The sequence below is a fragment of the Aquarana catesbeiana genome, linkage group LG02 (assembly GCF_042186555.1).
Source record: "Aquarana catesbeiana isolate 2022-GZ linkage group LG02, ASM4218655v1, whole genome shotgun sequence".
Lineage (NCBI taxonomy): Eukaryota > Metazoa > Chordata > Amphibia > Anura > Ranidae > Aquarana > Aquarana catesbeiana.
This window is the reverse complement of record NC_133325.1, coordinates 547,650,983-547,667,781: the sequence shown is the minus strand read 5'-3', so window position 1 is coordinate 547,667,781 and position 16,799 is coordinate 547,650,983. Positions and strand designations below refer to the sequence as shown.

Sequence of the window (16,799 nt, the reverse complement as noted above, 5' to 3'; positions counted from 1 at the left end):
TAGCTGTTTTTCCAGAAAAACACTCAAAGCGGATACCTGTCCTTTCAGGGTGCTAAGGGCTAACCCTTTGTCCGCCCCTGATTGCAGAAATTCTAATACCGCTACGGAGCTGCGTACAAAGGAACTTTCTGTGCACCAGCTATTGAAACGTTTCCACACTTTCAGGTAGTTCGCTTGCGTCTCCCTTTTTCTGCATCTTAGGAGGGTTTTACTAAAAAATCTGAGAAACCCTTGCCCCTCAGCAATTCCTCCTCAGTAGCCAAGCTGCAAGGTTCCACCGCTCCACTTGAGGACAACAGATTGGCCCTTGAGAAAGAAGATCCTCCTGGACTGGCAGAATCCAGGGAGGTTCCACCGCTAGGCTCTTCAAGATGGAAAACCACGGCCTCCTGGGCCAATGTGGTGCGATCAGAATGAGAGTTATGCCCTCCAACTGGAACTTTCTCAGTACTGCTGGAATCAGTACAGGAGGGGGGGGGGGGGGGGGGGAGGCATAGCACCTGGAGAAACTCCAGCTCTGGGCTAGTGCATCCACTCTGAGTGCCCCATCCCATCTGTTCAGGGAGAAGAGATGAGTCTGTTTTCTCTCGAAGCGAAGCATTCCACACATGGCACCCCCCCACTTCTGAGGGACTGCCTCGAAGACGTCCCGATTCAAAACCCAGTCGCCTTCTCTCAGCATTTTCCTGCTGAGGAAATCTGCTACCTGGTTTTGTTCCCCCTTCAAATGAACTGCCGAAAGGGACAGAATGTTTGTTGTTTCGGCCCACCTGAGAATGGTTTCCGCCAGAACCCACAGGGATCTGCTTTTGGTACCTCCCTGCCTGTTGATATAGGCTACCACTGAGGAGTTGTCCGATCGGACTCGCACGTGCTGTTCCTGGAGTTCCCTCTGAAAGGCTTTGAGAGTCAAGGCTACAGCTCTCAGTTCCCTCCAGTTCAAGAACTTTTCTGTCCTTTCTCAGCCAAGTACCCTGAACCATCCGGGAATCTAGATGTGCGCCCCAACCTGTGCCGCTCGCATCAGTCGTGATAGTCCTGGAAACTGGTTGGACCCAATCCAGACCTTGTGAAAGATTGGCTCCCTTTCTCCACCATCAGAGGGATCTCTTGATTTGACTCGACACCGTTATCAGGGAGTCCAAAGACCCCTGACTGGTCCCAAACCCTCAGGATAAACAGTTGTAAAGGGCAAAAATGCAGCCCTGCCCACTGTACTGCCACTTCTTGTTCTTATTCCTCCAACTCCTGTAGGGAGGAAAGAAGAGCTGATGACCTTTCTGCGCATTTTGGCAGCTCGGCAACAAAGAGGTTTTGAAAACTCCAACCGGTATCCTCTTATGATCCCCAATACAAACTGGTTGGAGGTGATCATTTCCCACTGTGGAAGAAAGGACACCAATCTTCCTCCCACTGTGGTTCCTCATTTGGTCTTTTTGGGCTGTTCAGGAGGGCGAAAAATAGCACCTCCACGCCCTTTGCCCTTCTGCCCCCAAACTTTCTTCTGTTGTTCAGTTTTTGGGGGGTCAAACTTCCTCCGAGGGCGAGACTTTAATAGGAAAGGCCTTTTTCTTGTCGGCCGTCCGATCCAAGGCGGCCTCCAAACCAGGTCCAAACAACAAGTCCCCTGTGAGAGGGATTCCCCAGAGTTTGACCTTAGATGCGCTATCTCCTTGCCACGTCTTTTGTAATGATTCTGCCGAGGCGTCCGCAAGATAAGCCACCCCCTTAAGGAGCATGGGAAAAGAAAACAGGTTTGTTTCTTTAGACGTTCTTGCTTTGATTTGTGTCAGCCAATATTCCATGTTCCGTGCCACCACTGGACACCATGGCGGGCTTGAGGTTACCCAGGGATGAATCCCATGATTTTTTCAAGAGTGAGTCCATCCTCTTGTCCATGGGATCTGGGAGCGCCCCCCATGTACTCAAAGGCCAGGTCAGTATGCCTGGAGACCTGTGAAAAGGCTGCGTCTAGTTTAGGAGATTTATTCCATACTAGTGCCTCCTCCTGCAAAGGGAAACCTTCGATTCAAGGTTCTTGAAAAGAAAGGTTTCCTTTCAGGGTCTTGCCACTCCTTTTTAATGGCATCGACCAAGACATCATGGACCGGAAACACCTTCTTTTTATGTTCTCCTAGGCTCTTATACATCTGGTCATGGAGCGACAATTTCTTTCTGGAAAGTTTGTAGCGAGAGGCTCATGTGGATTCCCCATCCACTTCCTCTCCCTCCGATTGCCCTCGGGAATCTGAAGAAACGCTATCTGGCTGCTCCTCAATGTCCTCTCTGGAGCCTCCTGGATTTTCTTCACTCCCAGAGGGAGCATCCATTAAGCTTGGTGCCATGCTCTGCTGTGCTGGTGGAGGGTTAACCTGGGGCTGTGGCAACTGGAAACTAAACAAAAAAGTGTCTTAAAAGACTGCACAGTGATAGAAAGCTCCTTGACGGACGCTGCTAGATACGTACATTGTTTCGCTGACTGTTCTCTCACTAACCCCTATATGCACTCCCTACAGAGTGGCTTGGACCAAGATTCCCCCATCGCGGCTCTGCATGAAGGGCATTTTTTCTTGGAATTGTGGGGTAACTTGACTTTATCCATGGACTTGCTCTGAAATTCAGACCAAAAAGAAGAGCAGTCAGAAAGCCCATCTTGACCACCAGCACTTCACACAGAGGGCCACCAGGGGTGCTCTTCCCAAGACCAACCCTAGTTGCATCCCTTCCCCCCACCACCAAGGGAGACAAACACCTGTGGAGCTTACAGGAAAGGGGTAAGGGAACACCACTCCAGGATTCCTCTTACATTTGAATGGCTGGAGGAGCAGTTCGTGAAGCCTCCGCTTCCGACATTTCCCGCTGAGGATCGGTGGTCTCCTTAGCCTCCGTGCCATGTCCCCACAGCAGAAAATGAGGCAGCACCAGCCTGACGCACGGCGCGCTTTCAAACCCCGCAGCCGGAACCGGAAGCCACAGGTTAGATGGAAGTACTGACCCCCGCCAGAACTGATGTCACCCGCCATACGACCCAGCACTCCATCGCTGGCTACACAGTGCAGGGCGGACTCAATGTACCTCCGCCTTATGCCACCCCCGGGCAGAAGAAAGCGGACCCCTCCAGCTTTACTGCTTCACCAAGAGAGGCTGAAGGCGCGTGATATGCAGTCATCCAGATGTAAAGCGGTGTTTCCTGAGATGGGAGGAGCCAAGGTTTCTATGTTGCTGTCCTGAAAGACGAAATGGGGAAAATTCATTGAGGTAGGCTATTAGGGAGTATGCTTTTGCAACCTTCGCCCCCCCCCCCCCCCCCTTTTTCATCCAAATGTTTAAATATTCATTTATACCCTTGTTTTTTTTTGCATCTTTACCTTCAATTCAGATGGATTTTCTGTCCTTCCCAGTTTATTACCCTCTTCTATGATGCTCCCAAATTGCCTTGCTTGCCCTTCAACTATTGATGACTATATTTTTGAAATTTTGAAGGTTGGTGCCGTGGTTAGAACATGCTTACTGTTCATTGTTTATCAGTCTATGATACTAAAATCTCTACGGATTTCTGTTTGCCGTTTTGCTTTGGTATGTTCTTTTTTTCTCAAATTGTGTTTATTGATTTGTATATTTCTCTATTATAGTGATCAGTCTATACACAGAGTTTATTGTAATAGAATCTCCTGAAGAAGCCGTGAACGGAGAAACATGTAGAGAGACAATTTACTTCTATTTGTTACTGATGTACTTTGGTTTTACTCCTTTTTTCACATATGTATTTTTAATTCAATAAATATTTTCTATTTTTCTAAATTTTGTATATGTGTGCGCTTTAAAAGTCCCAATTTCTCTATGTTATAGAAGAAAAATCTAAATCAAATAAATATTTGGTGCGACTACCATTTGTCTTCAAACCAGCATCAATGCTTGCTACACACAGTGCTTGTGCACATAGTTTTTGATGAAACTTGGCAGGTAGGTTGTTGCAAACATCTTGAAGAACTAACCATAGATCTTCTGTGAATGTAGGCTGTCTCAAATCACGCTGTCTCTTCATGTAATGCCAGAGTATAATGAGATCAGGGCTTTGTGGAGACCAATCCACCACTTTCATGACTTCCATGTTGTTTATGCTGAAGAAAAATATTAGTGACAATGGCTGCATGTCTGGGGTTGTTGTCCTGCTGCAGAATAAATTTAGGGCCAATTACACACCTCCCTGAAGGTATAGCATGATAGGCATGCATCTGCCTGTATTTCTCAGCATTGAAGACACAAATTATCGAACAATGTCGAGGACCGCAGACACAGTGGTCAAGGAAACTTCATACAGTACAGCGGATGAAAGACACATGCTTGCTTGGCAAAGATTGAAGCCGGTTACTTAATGACTCCTAATGTTCTTTACTGGCTATATCATGTAAAACAACATCAATGCTAACACATCCTGATTTACAGGATGTAGCCAATAAAGAACATTATAAGGAGGTATCGAGTGGCCGGCTTCAATTTTTGCCTTGAATGTCTACTAGGGGAGTTGGACCCCCCAGCCAGAGGACCGAATCTCAGCAAGCACTTTTACGTTTCTAGGGGTTGAGCTTGGGTATTGTGTTTACATCATGCTTGCTTCCCTTCGACATCAGATGATGTTGAAGGGATGATGTCCAGCAATGCCATCAGCACAGAACTGGCAGAAACCAGTAGGACCCAGGTACACCCATCTACTGTCTGGAGAGGTGTGGCCAGCAGTGGTCTTCATGGAAAGTTTTTTTTTTTTTTTTTACTAAAAACACCATACTTCCGATGTGGAAACGAGGCTAAGTGACTCAACTATGCACAAAAACATAGAAACCAGGGTGCAGAAAATGGCAGCAGGTGCTCTGGATGCATCAAAATGTGAAATATTTGGCTGTAGCAGGAGGCAGTTTGTTGGCCAAAGGGATGGAAAGTGGTACAGTAATGAGTGCATGCAGGCCACTGAAGCACGGTCATGGTTCCTTGAAAGTTTGGGACGGCTTTTCTGCAAATGGAGTTGCCGATTTGGTCAGGATCAATTGTGTCCTTAATGCTGAGTAATACAGGCAGATACTTCTCTATGATGTCACACCATCACAGGTCTAAGAGGAGCCTGCTGCACTTCTAGAAAATAGATTCCAGGGGTATGATCTTTTGCAGATATGCAAAGACATCACATTTAGGACCCATTGAGCAAGTCCTATGTCCTGCTGGAAGATACAGTGAATAAGTCCAACACAAGGCCAGGAAGAGGGTGATTAGGACTCCACACCTTTAGTACTCTAGAGAGAAAAATGTCAGGAAGGCTGCCCCAAAGGAGGAACTGGAGCCCACACTTAGGGAAGTTCTTTCTGCAGTTAACACATGTAACTGAATGGGTAGGGTGCATGGGAATCAACCCCACAAGGATAGGCAGGAGCTGGAAGTTTATCAATCAAATGCATTCTTTATAGCACCGTTCGGACACTCCACAGGAATCCTGCAAAGAACTGCCCCACCTATTTTTGAATTTAGGATGTAGGCCTTGATACAGCTACAGACCAAGGAACATGGGTCTTCGCAGTACAATTGAAAGCATTAAATCGGATTAAAAGGAGTTGTAAAGTCTCAAGGTTTTTCCCCTTAATGCAATCTATGCATTAAGGGGTAGAACCTTCTTTGCTGCAGCAGCCCCCCAGAGCTACCCCCCCTCCTACATGAACCCGATCGTTTCAGCGTCAAGGATGAGCCCAGCAGCTCCAGCCGCTGTCTTGGGTTCTCATTGGATAGATTGATAGCAGCAGGAGCCACTGTGTCAAATGGACGCAGCAGCAGGACTCGGGAGAGCGTCCGCATGAGTGCCCCTATGGAAAGCGGCTCTACTTGGGGGCACTCGAAGAGGAGGACCCCATAAAAGGAGGATCAGGGCCACTCTGTGCAAACCCTTGCACAGAGCAGACAAATATGACATATTTATAAAACAAAAAACAAACCTTTACAATCACTTTAAGGGCAGGGCAAGGCAAGGAAAGGCATCCAAAAAGGACCTTCCTCAGGAGACTTCAAATCAGCAAGAGAGGGAGAACGTAATCCCAGGTAAACAGGTCCCACATAGTTCTCACAACATGCTACATTCCCATCAAAGGAAACCTGCAGAAGGAAATTAGAGTGTTCTGCCTGCTGACAATCCAGGGAGGCATGACAGAGATAGCCCTATTGCAAGGGAGGGGAAAGAGGCAATTCCCCGTCTAAAGACGAGGGGCTTAAGGGAACACATGCAGTGGACCCCCCCCAGCAAGGAACTAAGCTGGTAAATCTTTCCTACATGTGACAGTTCTAAATACTAGTGAAGTAAGATCCCCCTGAATTTTGCAGGAGTTAGGCCATTTGAGAATAGCGTGTCTACAAAGGGTCCATGAAGATGACTTTTCACAGGAAGTCATTTGAGTGTTCCACAATGGGGAATGTCAGAAAGGCAACAAAATGGTTCAACCAAGAAAAAAGGTCACCAGAAAGGTTAAACTAAGGAGTCTAGCTAAAACAAAAAAAGTCTGAATGGCCGCACTCCAATGAAAAACAATTATTATAGATCCATACAGCAAGGATAAAACCACTGACGTGTTTCACACCGTTAAAGCAGATGCTTATTAATAGCTATGCAGATAATTGTACCCAACTAACTTAGGGGACACTTGTTGAAGATGACCCACAAAATTTCCCTACCAGGTCACTTGGGAATCACCAGACGAAGACCAGGGCGATGCATAATTTTTTTTCTGGCATAACAGTTTTGTTACTTGCTGGGTTGGCGAAGCAGATATTCATAGGGATCCAGTAAAATATTTATCTGCAACTAATGAATCTTCTGAGATAGTGGCAGTGGATATCATTCAGCTACTACCCATCACTGGCAGTTCGGACAAAGGAATTGGACTACGGCGCTGCTCTTCGTCAAAAACAGAAAAGATTGCCAATTCTCTGCTGAGAAGGCTTAAGGGAGTGGTGTTCTCTACCAAACATCTTCATTTATCATGGCCTGCAGTTTGTGTTCAACCTGATGCAGGCTCCCAGTAGGAAAGCTAGAATTTACCACTCATTTAAATGAATGGCCATTGAAAGGGTTTTAACAGGGACCTTGAAACAAAGGCGGAGGACTTTTGTAAAGTCACAGGAAAGGTACTGGGAACGATATTTGCCTCACCTGCTGTTCGCTTACAAGAGAGATATTGTAGAAGTCTACAGGCTAGTCGGAATTTGAACACCTATATGGAAGGTTAGTGACCTTTGACCTAATCTGAGAGACTTGTGAGGACAAGATTGCTGGTTCCAAGGTCTCTTTAGTGAAATATGTACCGAGGACCTGGGACAAAATGGAGACACAATTTGAGATGGTATGGGAGATCATTAAACAGATGAAGGCCAAGCAAAAATGCTGATAAGACTAATGCCAGAAAAAAGGACATATAAAGTGTGTCAGATTTATGTTGTAGTCCCTATGCGGCAGGAAAAATTACAGGCAGCATGGGAGAGGCCATATCCAATCACCGTGACTGACTATAGGACCTCCCTACATTAATTTAAATACCTCTGGGTTGATAGGATTATTTGATTCATGGAATTCATTGTTTTTTCTGTGGAGGCCAAAAATGCCAAGGCAAAGTGTTGCTAGATGACTTTATGTTTGTGTGAAGGGAGGGAAAGAGTTGGAAATGACTATAAAATTTTTTTTGTAAACGAACGATAAAAAAATAAAATAAATAATATTCTCCCACTTACCCATTTGTCTTTAGTTTTTCCTCCTCCCCATAAATACACAGTTCTAGTTCATGTCCTTGGAGTTCAGGCTGTTCCACACATGTCGATTCATTTTCCTTACGGAAGTATCCAAAGTCACTGCAAACAAAATAAATTGTGTAAAAAAAATGGACCTCGTGCTATGGATGGGTGATAATGTGAAGTGAAAGAAATATATAATTTGTGAAAATTAATGAGCTGCTCCCCTTAAAGTATAGGCGATGCGAACTTAAATATCAGTGAATAGTGGTCGGGGGCTAGTGTATTAGTTAATAGACTAAAACATATAATCATACAATCAAGTTAAATAATGTGCTCAGTGCAAAAGAATATTACATCCCATATACAATAAACATAAGTGAATATATTCATTTTAAAAGTCCTTAAGTTCTGTGATAAATTCCTGTGGTAAATTTCTAAAACTTGCCACCATCACCATGAACGGATACGAGAAGTTACACCCGATGTGTGTGGTAAGAATTCCTACTCACCGGAAGAACATGACCTCTTTAACTAAAAGGTCAAAATAGGCTTAGTTTGTGGGTCTTTGCACTTCCGTGATCACTGGGGATGGACCAGGGTAGCTTTCCAAATAACAGCCTCCTCTCCACTGGAGATAACCCATTACAAAAAGACATAGAAAGTGCCATAGTGTAAAACCATTTATTTAAGAAATAGCATATTAAAAGCCAACTGGCTGCTTACATTAAGAAGTGCCTACTCCCGGCACTAGGAATACTTGCAGATACTTGGACGGGATATCATGATCATTGTTATATCAACTACCTATATACACACACATTCATACATCTTTTCATAGTGAATAAACCCTGCATGACCTAGGGGCAACACTTGGGTCCCTTTTCTTCTTTTTCTTTTTCCTCTCTATCTAGCATTGTTGGACACTTCTGCACCCCTTGCACTAAAGTATACTATTTCATATTTTCAGGATACTGCTACATCTATTTTTGTAGGTTCACATATATACACATTTATACTCATATTTCATAATAGTCAGTACCCTCTGCAATGATCCTGGGTGACATTGGGGTCCAATCCTCTCCTCCTCCTCTCCATCTTTTTGGCATGCCTGCCCTACGCCTGACCTTGGTCCTCCATGCTTTGGCCTTCGTCCCTTCAGCTCCTGTGGGAGATGCTTTCTGCTCGCCCCTGCCGGGGGTCGGCCCCTGGAGCCAATTACCTGACAAGTGAGTATGGGATCACTAGTTCTGGCTTCATATTTTTGTCCAAACATAAACCTATACTCCAATCTACTTTTTTACTTGCTGTTACAGGCACCAGATATACACATCAGCCCCTGATGATGCGAGGAGAGCTTGCGAAAGGCGTCGGGTTAGAGATGTATCATGTATATCTGTACTCATAATACTTTGATGTATGTCATTTTGGCTATGTTTTTAGGACTTTTATGTTATGCTCCTGTTCACATGAATTGCCATCTATATGCATGACCTGTATTGGATGATAAGGACTAAAACTTTGATATTTTTCACACTATTACATTCATTTATCTGTGATCATCATGGACACCTCATTTAAAGTCCCAGTGTCGAATTGGAAGCAGTTCCTGTCACTAAGTTACTAAGTTACATTAAATAGCCTGGCCCTGACATGTGATTGGCGTTGATGTTACTCTCCGCCTACCTAATCTCTAAGACCAGGAGCCACCCCTTAACTAATGCGCAAATGCAGAGAGAGTGACCACGGCCTTAATGCTACAAAAACGGAAGTGATGGACCTCATTCTGCCATTGTTGCTAAGAACAAGTCCACATAAATTTTACCAACGACGATACAATCAAATTAGCAAAGAGTTACATAACTGGGGAAGCTTGAATATGAATCAGAGTCATTGCCAAGAGGTTATGGAAACCGAATTAAATGCAAACATGCAATTTAGAAAATAGGAAAAATATAAAAATAATATCAAACAATATACAATTTAATGAAATGAAAATAAAAAATATAAATAAAAAAGAAACAGAAAATAAAAAACAAAAATAAAAAAAGTAAAAAATAAAAGTAGTGATAAAAACAAAATAGTTGTAGAATGTGTATTAGCAGTTCATGCACTAGACCTTACTTCATGATATAAAGGAATATTTTTGGTTACCTTTGGTTAACTGGATATATTATGCATCTTTAATGGCTAGATGGTAGAGAATTCCCCCCACCCTGATGTTGGCTGTGCAGCCATCGTCTGGCCCCTCAATCACAACAAACATCACTAACCTAATAATTGGTTAGAAAACAATTAAGATCTAAATCTATATTCATTCCTAAAGGTTGCTGGGTTCCCAACTTGTGTAGTCATAGGGTTTCAATTTGTGATACTGCTCCTTTCAGATGGGTAGCCCTCCGGTGTTTAGAAATTGTATCTATTCCATAAAAAGTAAGTTGGGTTGGATCTCTATTATAGTATTGTCTAAAGTGTTTCGACACGCTATGTTTGACTAAACCATTTTTGATGTTGGTAAGATGTTCATTTATTCTTGTACGTAGTTTCCGCGTTGTTCTGCCTACATATTGCCTTGGACATGGGCATTCCAAAACATATGTGACATATTCAGAATGTGATAAGTGGTTTGACCTTGAATTGTTGTTGTGTGGCCACCGACTGGAAGCTATCGATTTTCTTCTTGTCCTCTTGTGGTTTTGCCCTATCTAAAAAAGTACCAACTTTTTTGGGGGGATCTGGAATATTTGGTGCAATTTTATTCCTAAGTCCTGGTGCCCTTTTGTAAATAAATTTGGGTTTATTCTATAAAATTTTTTTAGATCTTTATCTTTCAAAAGGGGGCCAGTGTTTTTTGAAGATGTTCTCTATTCATCTGTTTCAGCGATGAAACCTTGTGCTAAAGGCTAATTCTCCCTGGAAAATCTTTTTCTTGTTGTTGGTTAAAAGAGATTGTCTATCCATGGCAAGGACTTGGTTTTGACACCGTCAATTGTCCAGGCAAGTACCCCTTTTCTATAAAACTTTCCGTAAGAATAGCCGATTGGGTGTTTTAGTCATCAAGGTTGTCGCAATTTCTCCTAATTCTCATATATTGTATGTATTGGCCCTTAGGTATTGCTGAAAGCCATTTGGGGTGATGACAACTTTGAGAGTAACATCACCGCCAATCACATGTCAGGGCCAGGCTATTTCATGTAACCTGCCTAGTGACCGGATTCGCTTCCTGATGACGTCGTAAGACTAAACACACGTCGAGGCGCATTCCAGTCACGTCACTGCCGGGTCCCGAACTTCTTTGGAGCGGCTTGCAATCCATGCCCAAGTATCTGCAAGTATTCCTAGTGCCGGGAGTAGGCACTTTTTAATGTAAGCAGCCAGTTGGCTTTTAATATGCTATTTCTTAAATAAATGGTTTTAGACGATGGCACTTTCTATGTCTCCTTTGTAATGTGTTAGCTTGGTGGAGAGGAGGCTGTTATTTGGAAAGCTACCCTGGTTCATCCCCAGTGATCACGGAAGTTCAAAGACCCACAAACTAAGCCTATTTGGACCTTTTAGTTAAAGAGCTCATGTTCTTCCGGTGAGTAGGAATTCCTACCACACACATCGGGTGTAACTTCTCGTATCGGTTCATGGTGATGTTGGCAAGTTTTGGAAATTTTCCACAGGAATTTATTCACAGAACATATGGACTTTTAAAATTAATATATTCACTTATGTTTATTGTTGTATATGGAATGTAAAATTCTTTTGCACTGAGCACTTTATTTAACTTGATTGTATGATTATATGTTTTATAGTCTATTAACTAATACACTAGCGCCCCCTACCACTATTCAAAAAAAAATTGTGTGACTTTCCACATCCTTAACGTGTGGAATGGATTTAATATATGATGGTAGGAGATATGCAGGTACAACATTACCACATGTAGTCTTCCAGCGTACAAGTACAGGGCACAGGGTTACTGCTAACTAAGTAATCTCGTCCATTCTGGCAAACTGAATATTTCCTTAGGCGAAAGTAACTTTCTTTGTATCCCAAAACGCAACCATTTGAGGGGTCTCCTGGGTCAGTGGAATGTGCCAACCAACTGATATAATCTTTATCTTCACCTGTTTGGATACAAAAAGCACAATGACATAGCAGCAAAGACCCTTTATGATCAAAATTGTCCTTGAGACTTATGATCAGAATGAAAGCGAAAAGTAAATCCAAAATTATGATCTGCCAACAGAACAGGAATAGTGAGGAAATCCTTCAACAGGGACACTTACTCCTGTGACCGCTCTCTAAGAGACGCTGAAAGCAAAGGGCCAATTCCCACGGCGTTGGAGGCATTGGCCTTTGCTAAACCTCATAAAAAGTACCCAACCTTTAGTCTAATCCAGAAGGTATGGAACAAATCCAAATATATCTAGAATGCAGATAGATATACAGAGTACAGTCCCATATGGCTGAGCGATATGTACACTGAATTGGCCAAGCTGCAGTCTGGAGCTAGGTGGAAGACGTATGGGGTTACACACAGCTCAAGCACATATTCCGCAATGGGGTGTTGCTCTCCTTTGCTGATCTGAGGGAAGCCTATGGTCTTCCACCATCATTGCACTTCTATTATTTACAACTTAGTCATGCGGTGGCAGCACAGAGCCGTTCTTCTGAGTTGCATTTGTCATTGTCCCCTGTGTTTAGCCTTCTGGGGGATGCTGCTTCATCTAAAGGCTCTATCTCCCAATGTTACGCCATCCTGTTGCAGTCAGATGGGGCAGCATCCTTTGAAGGTAATGGAGAAGTGGGAGGCAGATGTTGGACAGTTAGACAGGGAACAATGGGAGGAGATCTTTCAGGCGGTGGGCAAGTGCTCACTGAATGTATCCCAAAGGCTTAACCAGCTGTACATTCTGTTACAAACTTATTATACCCCCACAGGCTCCACTTGATGAATCTACAGCTCGACTCCACATGTACAAGACGTAAAAGAGACCAGAGGGATCTTATCCATATGCTGTGGCGTTGTCCTAAACTACACACATATTGGGCAAGTGTGGTGACTATGGTCAACTCGGTGTTTAAAGTCTCTTCCACAGGACCCAAGAGTTTGCCCTCCTGGGTGCTCTGGAGGAATATGAGTGGGAAGAACATTGCAGAGAAGCTGTAGTTCTATTTCAGGTGAGGAAATTAATTGTGCTACATTGGAGGTCTGAGGCTCCCCCGAACACAAAGGAGTGGATCGGCAATATTGGACGAGTATTGCGAATGGAAAAATTGGTGTACCAGCATAGGGGTAGCGCATACAAGTTTGAGAAATTGAGGGCATTGTGGTTGGATGTGCCGGGATTAGCCCCGGTGGACCTAGTGGTACACAGATTATTGGGAATAAATGTAGGGTGAGGATAGGGCTATGTGCAATAATAAAGGGGATAATGAGACAATACTGATGTGGTTATGTATGTGGTTGTTTTTCTGGTCTTAATCCCATATTGCACTGAAGAATATGTTTGTAATAAACTTCAACCTATATTGCAATGAAGAATATGTATAATGTACCTCTGCAAACTAAATAAATTTTTTTTTTTTATCCAACAAAAAGACGCTGAAAAAAATACCCGAAGTGAAGGGAAATCTCCCTGAGACTGATGGAAAAAAAAAACTTTTTTTTTGGCCACAAATATTTTTATTAATTAGCACAATGAGCAGAGAGAATTCTACCTGCAAAAAAATATTTTTTTTTGTAAAGGTGAACTTATCCTTTAAGTTCAAGGAGTTACTAAAAGCAATATTAGACAACATATTTGTTTAGGATCTATTACTATAGAAAAGAAAAACAAATATTTTCACTGCACAAAGCCAAGTCTTTCAGTGCTGTGGGTAAGAGGTAGGAGATTGACTATATCATTGGGACATTGAGGCTCCTGTCAGAGACAAACCCATGTATCACCACCCATTAGCTGTAATGTTAAATCTGCCCTTCCATGGCTTTCCTGAGATGTCTGTGCATATATATGTTTAAAGATTGTATTTTTAAACAGATGAGGTCCAAGGAAATAGGAATTTTGACTCGCCTATAAAATCCTCAACTTGCACTACAGTACAGGACACATTACTTATTCATATACCATTTGTTAAATGCTGCTATATTCAGGTAATTGGAGATTGTCTACCATATAATTCCAGCCCTCTCCTTGAGGCTCCAGTCTATTAGTAAGCAATAAGGAGTGATCAAGACAAAGGGGAGGGACCCATGTTACAAAAAACTATTTTAATCTTGCAGTATAGGACTTTTATTCATAAACTATGGGACATATCCAAGCAATAAAACTGGGGAGTGGGCAAAAACAGAACATATAATTGCTAACAGGCCCACAAGAAACAAAACTGTTTAAAGAACCCAAACAAACAAAATACTCGGTTTGACGCACCTTACGGTCAAAGCTTGCATCAGCTGGCAGAACTTGAAAAAAAGTGTGGAGAGCGGATCAGGTGGTGGCCTGGAAAATCTGGGATACAGAAGCTTGATGCCAAAAAGCACAGGAGACACCAACACCCTTGGGGAAATGGGCCTTTTTTCAAGAAAGGGAGGAACAGTTTCTCTAAGGGCATAAGCCCTGGAAATTAGTTTTCAGATTCAACTAGCAATGGTGGAGCAGGAAGTAGGGGGTCCTCTACAAGGACCACTAGACAGAACAAGAAAAAAGGAAATTTTCTCTGCAGGAAAAAGCAAAGGAAATGGATGACAATAGGGGTTATTTATGAAAGGAAAATCCACTTTGCACTGCAAGTGCAGTCGCTGTAAATCATGCAAGGAAAATAAAAAACAGCATTTTAGCTTGCACATGATTGGATGATAAAATCAGCAGAGCTTCCCCTCATTTCAGATCTACCCCTCGGATTTACAGCGACTTCACTTCCAAGTGCACTTGCAGTGCAAAATGAATTTGCCTTTCGTAAATAACCCCCAATGTCCCCATTGAGACGGAAAGAGGGAACCACCTTAGGTAAATGTAGATTTTGGGCTCAAGACCAGCTTGTTCTTGTGCAAAACAAAAAAGGCTCTTTACAAGAGATGCCAATTCAAACACGCCTAACAGTCATGATGTGAAGACAAGAAGTTTCTGGAAGAGGAAGAATAAGGCAGAAACCTGTCCCTTGAGGATACTCCAGGTCAGATGCTGGTCAAGACCAGACTGAAGTGAAAGATTATTTCCTAGAGTTAAAGCAAAGTTCACCCTTGGTAACATGTTACACCGATATTTAGGCCTAATGCACACCTGACATTTTTACAGCTGCTGTTTTTGGCTTCAGGTTTTTTTTTCTGCAGCTTGTAAACTCCCCAGCATGTTATCCTGTGTGTCCATGCACACATAGGCTGTTATCCGTGTTTTTTGGCAGGGGCGTTTTTGGCTGGGAAAAAAATAAAAATAAAAAAAAAAAACACAGAACTAGTGGGTTTTAAAATGAGGAGTTTTCAAGCTGTAAAAACGCTGTAACTGATAAAAGCCTAAAAATGTTGCTATTCTGCGGATATCAGTGTTTTTGAGCCATAAGCTTTTGTGGTAGTTAAAAAAAAAAAAAAAAAAAAAAACACACCACACACACACACACAAATCCTGAAAAACTCATTCCACAGCCAACGCTACTGCCATTTTTTAGGACATCCAGTGTACATGAGGCCTTAGGATGTAACATGTAGCATATGCACCTCCTGTTCCCCTCCTCCCTACCCCCCACCCCGTGCAAGCCAGCAGAGGTTCTTCTCCATGCACCTGCTGTCAAAAATTTAAAAACAGAGCAGCCAACCACACAGCAACGTCAGTCATTTACAGGAATCGGAATAAATGAACTACAAGTCCCATTTTCCACCGCAGCAGACAGCTTCTAGCTCTCAATGAACTGCAAGGACTCTAGTGAGCGCTCTCCTAGTTCATTGACAGTTCGTACAGCTTACACACAGAAAGTCCGTACAGAGGTATGGGCAGAAAGCTGTAGGCATTGTCTGCAGGAGCCTGACAATGCACCGGCAATATGCTGCTTGCAGATGCAGTTTTGCAGGCTTCGGAGGAAAAAATAAATGAGGATAAATGCACTTTTTTTACCTGCAAAAACATGTTTATTTTTAAGGTAAACTTATCCTTTAAGCCTTCAGTTGTTGTACCACGCATAGAAAGCCTTCCATGTGCGATGGTAAATCTTGCACGAGTTAGATTACCTTGCCCAAAGCAAGCTGGAATAACACAGCCAAAGATACCCATATCCTCCAATAGCCATGCCGCTCAAGCCAGTGACTGAGAAGCAGAACAAAGAGGGGGCCTTAGCCCAGCAATTCTGGTCTATTTGGAAAAGCCCAAGCTTTGTCTGCCAGAAGTTTGAGAATATCCCTATACCACATTTTTCTGGGCTGCTTTAGTGTGATGAGAATCACAGGGTCCCCTTCCTCCTCTATCTTCCAGAGCATCTAATGAGAAGGCTAAAGGATCCTGGCTCTTGGCAATACATTTGCTCTGTTTGTTCAACCTGGTAGGCCCAAATGTTCTTATCTGGTTTTCCTCATCTTAGAGAGATTTTAAACTCCCTAAACTACAAACCTTGCTAAAAGGCATAAATTGGGATAAAATATTAGGAACAAAGAATACGGAGGAGAGATGGGTTTGCTTTAAGAGCATATTAAATAAGGGCATTAGCGAATGTATCCCATTGGGTAATAAATTTAAAAGAGCGAACAAACATCCTGGATGGCTTAACTCCAATGTAAAAATGCATATAAAAGCAAAGGAGAAGGCCTTCAAAAAATACAAGGTTGAGGGATCATCCTCAGCATTCAGAATTTATAAAGAATGCAATAAGAAATGTAAGGGTGCAATTAGGATGGCTAAGATAGAACATGAAAGACACATAGCGGAGGAGAGCAAAAAAAATCCCAAGAAATTCTTTAAGTATGTAAACAGTAAAAAAGGGAGGACAGACCATATTGGCCCCATAAAGAATGAGGAAGGACATCTGGTTACAAAGGATGGGGAGATGGCAAAGGTATTGAATTTATTCTT

The 16,799-nt window shown here is 42.8% G+C and overlaps 1 protein-coding gene across 1 annotated transcript in view; it reads right to left on the bottom strand.

The window, feature by feature from the left end:
• Positions 1–16,799, bottom strand: part of SORT1 (sortilin 1) — a 243,094-nt gene that overhangs the window by 40,811 nt on the left and 185,484 nt on the right. The window contains exons 15-16 of the mRNA XM_073615905.1: positions 11,681–11,870; positions 7,759–7,875 (exon numbers count right to left, since the gene is read on the bottom strand). Coding sequence (XP_073472006.1) covers positions 7,759–7,875; positions 11,681–11,870 — 307 coding nt within the window. The remainder of the gene's footprint in view (positions 1–7,758; positions 7,876–11,680; positions 11,871–16,799) is intronic.